The following is a 7,857-nucleotide window of genomic DNA, read 5'->3' as shown; positions in this document are numbered from 1 at the left end:
GGCCGGCCCTGCTACCAGAACACGCCGGAAGTTAGTTGCATTGCTTGTACTGCCATGTTATTGTAAATTACTGGGCACTTATCTTTCTTATTCCTGACACTCTGCTGTCTTATACACAGTCATTTTCTGGTGAATATAATGAATTGTCAGATATACAGTATTCTGCATTAACTAAGTTTCCATTCTGTAGAAAAGTATGTAGTTGGATTGGTTGGAAAAGAGTGATTCATAGATCTCAACTACATGTCATCTAGATCTCAATTACATCAAATTAAGCTACATCCAAGTCGGAAGTTTTGGTCTTAAAAAAAATCAAGAGTAGATTAATTTCTGACCGTTTCTGCAAGTATCATCATGGCCAACAGTGACTCACCAAAAACATTTAATTAAATTCAAAACTTGCACACATACGCTTCTTTTAAGTCAGATATACAGCTTTTTTCATTTAAGCTTTCCTTTGAAAAACAAGGAACTTGGTTTAACAGACAATGTATCTGCACTCATCTTCTACTTAACACAGATGATTCATTTGCAGACATGCATGAATTAAATATCGCTGTTGTGCATTCATAAAACAGAGATGAAATCTACTTACAATCATTAATTAAGACCTCAAAATGCATAGGCCAATACATAAATCATAATGTCTGTAAAATGCTTTGAAAGATGAATCATCCCCTTATTAGGTGACACTGACAAATCCGGAGCTTGATGCCTTCTTGTGGCTCAGAGTTGAACTACAGCATCTCCTATAATGAACAGTCTTCGATCATGAGGTCCAAATGTAACATTCAGATGTTTAAAGAGCCGGTTCTAGCATAAACAAGTGCTCTATGACTATAAGCATTGCAAGCATTACAAAAAAGGGTAGCATGTTAATCAAAGAAACTAAAACGTTTAGAGTTTCATACAATACGGTAGTTGTTTAACGTTAAGAAGCAAGAATTATTTACAGTCAAAACTACTATAGAAAGAAATGCATTACTCAAAAAGTGGGAGGAAGGAAAAATCTGGCATAAAGTTTTATATATATATATATATATATACACAAGTGCATTACAAAAGCCCTGAATTATTGCTTTGACATCTGAAAAATACGCTACTTAAGTTTCCCCTGGTTTATTCAGAGGAAATTAAATGTCAACTTTAATAGCTTCAAATAACACAGTATTTTTACGTCTCAGAACAGGCAGTGTGGCATTTCAAGTCCTGTACAGAATTGCTGTGGAACTAGGAGAAAAGGGAAGCACCTGTTTTTTGTAAAAAACCTAAGGCACAGATCCCATTCTATATCATGCATGAAGTATGGCCTACAGTGACGTCATGCACATATGCTATGTACAAACGGCTCAGTAAATGAACTTTTTAGTGTGAAATGGGTGAAAAATTGCTTCAAGTTAGAAAAATGACTGTCCAATTGTCCAAACCATATTTAGGTCATGTTTTTTTTATCACCAAAGAAAGTATGTATGTCAGTCGGTGTGTGTTAGAGGGTGTGTGTCATACAGCTGTGGTGTCCCCGTAGTTCTTGTTCCAGCGCACGTACAGGTCCAGTGACTGGGGGCCAACACTCCGCTTGATCTTCTTCAAGGACTCCACAAAGTCACAGAAGATGATGCCCCGCACCTACAGCAGTACATGGAGAGTATCAATTACGGACATCAGGGGTCTCATTTATAAAACTGTGTGTAGGATTCTTACTAAAAGTGTACGTACGCCTAAAATGGCGTACGCCCCCAAAAAATCTGACTTAAAAACCGTGCGTACGCACACCTGTTAGCAATGTTCCCTTTATAAATCACAGATTACCCACAAGTGTGCCTACGTGAATCAGCATTATACCCCGCCCTGAACACACCCATTTTTAACCATAAATGGTCAATGCAAAGCACCTCATGAATGATAATCCAGTATATTAATGACCTTGGCATGTAATTGTTCTTTACGGTGAATCATGGTGACCGGTGGGAAAAAACAAAAAAGCGCAACTTCTCAGACACTGTTAGCCTATTGGTGGAGGTGTTGTGGAAAAAACATCACACTGCTGCAATTATGAAGATGGAGAAATGATTATATGATTGAAAATGAACCTCTTAATCACCTTTATTACTTTTATATGCTATATTACTGAAAACCATATGCAAAGCTGTTGACTGATTAGTATTACCACTAAAACGTAGAAGATATAAAGGCCAAAATGTGGAAGTCTGGATAAATAGGGTTTGAGTGCGAGAGAAGTGTGTAGGCTTCTCCCATGAAAAACTACAAGGCCCAGATATCAAGAACTACAAGGCCCAGATATCATGGGACAGATTTATGGCCTTAAACTCAGTAGCCCTGAGCAGCTGTGTTTCAGGCCTCATGAAGGCCCTGGAAGGGGGAGAACATAGGAAACGTACTGGCAATTCAAATTCTGTGACAATTGACCACCCGGGTGTGAATACATAAATGCATCTGTGACCAACTATAATGCACCAATGACAAAATATCACAAAATAATGGAGAGTAAATATATAAGCGAATGTCCAGAGAAAAATTCCAGTCAGACTCCGGGGTCTACTCACATTTGTTGGAATCAATCCTTTGTGTTAGATTCGAATAAACACTTTGCATCATACTTTGCTGCCGTTTCCGTGCTGTTTTACATTTTGATATTGGTTAAAAACTTAGATTATTATTTCCCCGACAGAGGCCCGAAAACCACATTATTTGGTGGCCGGTGGATCACCAATAAAAAAAACTGTGCCAGTGATACCCCGAGTCGAGATACAATTTGAAAACAAAAGCTTTTTGTTATGAACAGTAGTCTATTAATGTTTGGACTGATAACGAGGACGTAGAGTATAGCGATTGCACGGGAGCTTAACGACTGTATTTCTGGTTTTTGACATGATATATGCACAGTATTAAATAAATATATTTAGTTATACATTGTGTTCTGCAGTTATCTAAAGGTAGGATATGTGATGTTATCATGTATTCCATGCAGGCGGGCATCTCCCCCTCCTGCACTCCTGTAGTGGACAATCTGATGGTGAGACAGCGCTGAATTTTGTTTTAAAATTTGAGTTGGATTGTACAAGGTGTTTATAGAACAATTATCACTCAGTACAAGTGCAAATAACACTGCTGGATTTAATCTTCATGATAATGATGAAATGGAGTGAAAAGAAACGTGTGTGAGGAAAACAAAATGTATAAATATTTAGAGTAATCATTCTTCCCACATTTACTTCCTGCAGTCTGACTACAGTACGGTTATCTGCGTCGCCAATTTCCACTGTCTCCAAAATGTGCGTAGGCCTACGCATGGGTCAGACTTTGCGTGGAGGACCGCACATTCTCCGGTCAAGTTTGTTTTTAAAAAATCACAACCTTTGCGTGGGAAGTGGCGCACGCACATTTTCATCCCCGTTTTGCGCGTACGCAACGTTTATAAATGAGACCCCAGCACAGTTCAGAAATTTGCAGTCCCAAAATGGTTAACGTGCAACGACCAAGGCGGGACTGGTGGAACGTACCTCGTTTGCCGCCATGTTTCGAACTTGCTCTGGTCGCAGCTCTGTTAGCAAACACACGTTCAACTTCAAATGTAAGCTAATGAGCCCATATGACAACAACGACAGAATTAATGTTAAATTCAAACAGAAACATGATTGGCTGCTCACCTCGAATGGGGCCGAGGGAGGCATCCTTAGCTAGTGATGTCAGGTCACTGCCAGAGTAACCCTCCGTCATTCTGAAAGGAGCGGAGAGATGGTGACACAGAACATGTATATACTTGTTTCAAGTAAAAATATAATCAACATCATCCACACTGCGTATGTTGTAGGACCCAGACAAACCGAGAAGTTGCCAGTTTTTTTGGGGGGGGGGAGGTTTTGAGACCCTAACCTCGCCAACTGGGAGAGTTCTTTCTGAGTCAGCGGGTTGCCATGCTTTCCCAGGAGGTTCTTTAGAAGTTTAAACCGGGTCTGGTATTGGGGCACAAGCACAGATGTTTTGCAAAGAAAGAAACATTATTTGAGCGGGATGGTACATGAAATGAATTAGTGCATTTGTAAATGGCACTGCTGGTGTTTCTAGACATACCTCATTTGTCGGTAAAGCCACGTACACCCGTTTTGCGAATCGCCTGTGGAGACATGATCGCTTTTGAGAACTTGTCACCATTCACTGGCTGAGAGCTCCATCTAAACGCAAACTGGGGCAATGTCACTCTACCTGAGAACAGCCTCATCCAGTTCCTGAGGCCTGTTGGTAGCACCCATCACCAACACCCTTTCGTCACCCCCAGACTGCACCTAGACACAAGCACGCAGACACTCACATACACACGTTCGACAGCTTAAAGTTACCCTACCAAAAAAAATTACCATGTACATGATTGCTTATTCAAAATATGGCATACCCCATCAAATTCAATCAAGAACTCTGTTTTCAGTCGTCTGCTGGCATCGTGCTCCCCCTCTCTTCTCTCGCAGAGCAGACTGTCAATTTCATCTGTGGCAGCAGGTCACACTCAGGAGTCACAATCACATTTATTTCAGTACATAGTATGCTAAAAGCAATCCAAATGCCATACCAATTAAATGATTTTGCTCTGGCAAATGTATCTGGCCACCCTCCAATTTAAACAGATTTCCCTCCGGCATGAAAAGTCTCGGGCCAATCACAATAGGTGATCTGATATGGGGCAGGGTTAATACAATGACTATACATAGTCGTAAACAACCAAGATGACGTTTAGTTGATTGATTGATCGTATCTATCCAATTCTATAGAATTGCGTCCAAAGGCATTTGTCTGTGTCCGATAACAACGCCCCATGGATATTGAAAATAAACTGAGAGGTTTCAGACAAATACACATTGCAAATTGCTCTGGTGATGCCATGCTAGAGCTATGCACTTTTCTCTCTATGCACAATTCTTGATCTTCCGCTGTACTTTGAACATGCATTACTTGTACGTTGCTGTGGATAAAAGCATCTACTAAGTGGAAAAAATGTGAATAGGCTAAATGTACACACTGGTTGGATTAATTATTGATGGTGGAGTCATGTGTGTTGTTTTTTTTCAGGGATCAAAGTTATTAATTGTTAGGGAATGTAAGAAAATATATTCTTCTCGGCTCATGCTGGAAATGATATATTTGTCTTGGTTTCCCCCCATAACTATCAAATGTATGTACCAATAAAGATTATAGAGGGCTGCAGTTCTCTAGCCACAGCAAACAGAGCTCGGACGAGCTTCTCTCCCTCCCCTACCTAAAAGGAAAGAACAAGATGAAGTAGAAAACATAATACCACATATTATTCAATAACTGTACTCATTCATAATGCAAATCAATGATAAAACTATGTAGGCATAACTGTTGAGCTTTATACATGCACCTGCAAAGTGATATTACATTATCTAAATGAACTAAAGAGGTGGTGGTTCTCTGCTCAAACAATTATTATTTTATTATTTATATTGCAAATACATATTAAATATCACATCTGGACAGACGTGGGAATAATAAGCAGAGGAAGCTAAACAGAAGTTGAATCAAAGCATACAAAAAAGATAACTTCCAGGCTGTAAATAGAAAGATCGATTGCAGAAGATACTGAAGCGCTGATGCACTCACGTATTTTGAGGTCAGGCTGGCGGCACTTATGTTGAAAAAGGTTGCGTTGGATTCCATGGCCACTGCCTTTGCCTGGGGGATGAGCAAAATAGAAATCACAAGTTCTATCTCAGACACTGAAGAGGCACAGTATCTAGATATTTTAACCCTTGTGATATCTTCGGGTCATTTGACCCATCAGTCATTGTGACCCACCGTCATATTGCGACAACTTTACCGCATACAAAAACAAAGTGAAGCATTTTCTTTTAACCGTTGGGCTGTCTCAGACCCCCCACATTGCAAAGGTTAAAAGAAAATTATTTTTATTTGTTTTTGCATTGGGTAAAATTGGGTAAACACAACGATGGTTCGTTATGAACCTTTGGGTCATGTGACCCGAAGGCAGCACAAGGGTTAAACAATTTGTCTTTCATATCTAATATACCACACCACTCTTGTTGTGGGGTGAGAGGTAGAGTATTCATCAGGATGCATATACAGTCGGGGTTAAAGAGCAAAATGGAAAGCACCGACTCACCAACATGGTTTTTCCATTGCCCGGAGGGCCGAAAAGGAGGAGGCCTCGTGCTGGGGTCCGTAGCCCTGTAAACAACTGTCCCAGAACAACTGATAAACACTTACTTTTAACCTGACATTAAGTGATTTTGTTCAATTCTATGTGCTTTACAAATAAATATGCAGATAAAAGCGGTTTCAATTGATTTAAAGTACGCAACCCCTGCTTTTAGACATTTTGAACTATTCCCATAAAGGCTTTGGGGAACAGCAGAAAGACTATAATACCCTAAAAGCTGTGTGGTAGCATACCTCCGGCCTCAGTGTGGGCAGAATGACTATCTCCTGCAGGGCCTGCTTAGCCAAATCCTGGCCAGCTACATCTTCAAACTTCACAACCGAGCCACTGGACCATACAGAAGAAAACGGTCCACAAGCAGGTAAGACCAATTGAATTTAAAGCTACTGATATCAAAAAGGTACCATGACTGCAGTTTGGCTTAACATCGTGAGGTCCTTGACATCTCACCTGTCCACTATCTCATTGAGGATGAGGTTAGCGAGCTTGCTGTCCACATTCTTCAGGTTCTTCGTGTCCTTCTTTTTCTGCAGAGTGGTCGTGGGGGTGGGGGGTTTGAAGTTTTGTCGGTTGCTGGCTTTACCCTGTTTTAGTTTTTTAATTCCCATTTGAGGTTATTAACATTATTATGATGTAGTCAAACAGTAAATATCACACTTACCCGACTGACAGTACAGTGTTGTGCTAAAATGGTCAACAACCTTAACCTGTTAATAAAGTCTGATTCACATACGTTGTAGCTGTCTAGTGACACATACAGGTTTGTGTAGCACACTGAGTGTGGCTCAAAGTCCTAATGTCACTGTATATAACGGTATCCATTGATGAGCCAAAACATTATGACCACCTGCGCAATATGCTGTTGGTTCTCCATGTGCTGCCAAAACAACAATATGAACAGCTGAGGCATGGAGTCTATAAGACCCCTTGAGGTGTCCTGTGGTATCTGGCACCAAAACATCAGCAGCAGATCCTTACAGTGCTTTAATTTGCGAGTTGGAGCCATCATGGATCAGACATGTCTGTCCAGCACGTCCCACAGATGCAGTCGGGACACTTCATCACGTTCCCAAACAATGTCTGCAGTGTGGCAGGGTGCATAATCCTGCTGAATGAGGCCACTGCCATCAGGGAATACTATTGCCAGGAAGGGGTGTACCTGGTCTGCAATGATGTTTAGGTACGTAGCATCTATATGCAAGTTGTCCACATGAATGGCAGGATAGGGTACCGTCTTCCCACAGTGCATCCTGGTGACGTCAAATCCCAAGTTAAAAGACCTTCTTCCACTGGTCCAAGGTCCAGTTCCGATGTCCATTATAGGTGTTTCTGATAGTGTACAGGCATCATGGGAACTCTGACCGGGGTCTGCAGCTACATAGCCCCATAAGCAGGGAGTCAGGTGGCTGAGCGGTGAGGGAATCGGGCTAGTAATCCGAAGGTTGCCAGTTCGATTCCCGGTCATGCCAACTGATGTTGTGTCCTTGGGCAAGGCACTTCACCCTACTTGCCTCGGGGGAATGTCCCTGTACTTACTGTAAGTCGCTCTGGATAAGAGCGTCTGCTAAATGACTAAATGTAAATGTAAATAAGCAGCAGGGTGCAATGCAATTTATTTTCCCCGTAACCATCATATAAACATTCTG

At 41.1% G+C, this 7,857-nt stretch overlaps 1 protein-coding gene across 2 annotated transcripts in view; it reads right to left on the bottom strand.

Moving 5' to 3' along the window:
• Window positions 1-365: 365 nt before the first annotated feature.
• The window catches only part of spast (spastin), a 21,262-nt gene continuing 13,770 nt past the window's right edge, over window positions 366-7,857 (bottom strand). For both annotated transcript variants that reach the window (XM_067259124.1, XM_067259125.1), the window contains 12 exons: window positions 6,662-6,795; window positions 6,445-6,538; window positions 6,155-6,229; window positions 5,635-5,706; window positions 5,194-5,269; window positions 4,412-4,503; window positions 4,225-4,304; window positions 4,093-4,135; window positions 3,895-3,974; window positions 3,669-3,739; window positions 3,522-3,562; window positions 366-1,626 (listed from right to left, as the gene is read on the bottom strand). In XM_067259124.1, the coding sequence (XP_067115225.1) occupies window positions 1,501-1,626; window positions 3,522-3,562; window positions 3,669-3,739; window positions 3,895-3,974; window positions 4,093-4,135; window positions 4,225-4,304; window positions 4,412-4,503; window positions 5,194-5,269; window positions 5,635-5,706; window positions 6,155-6,229; window positions 6,445-6,538; window positions 6,662-6,795 (984 nt within the window). In that variant the 3' untranslated portion in view covers window positions 366-1,500. The remainder of the gene's footprint in view (window positions 1,627-3,521; window positions 3,563-3,668; window positions 3,740-3,894; window positions 3,975-4,092; window positions 4,136-4,224; window positions 4,305-4,411; window positions 4,504-5,193; window positions 5,270-5,634; window positions 5,707-6,154; window positions 6,230-6,444; window positions 6,539-6,661; window positions 6,796-7,857) is intronic.

This window comes from Osmerus mordax, chromosome 21 (assembly GCF_038355195.1).
Source record: "Osmerus mordax isolate fOsmMor3 chromosome 21, fOsmMor3.pri, whole genome shotgun sequence".
NCBI lineage: Eukaryota > Metazoa > Chordata > Actinopteri > Osmeriformes > Osmeridae > Osmerus > Osmerus mordax.
The sequence above is the reverse complement of the archived record's forward strand: the minus strand, read 5'-3'. Positions and strand labels throughout refer to the sequence as shown.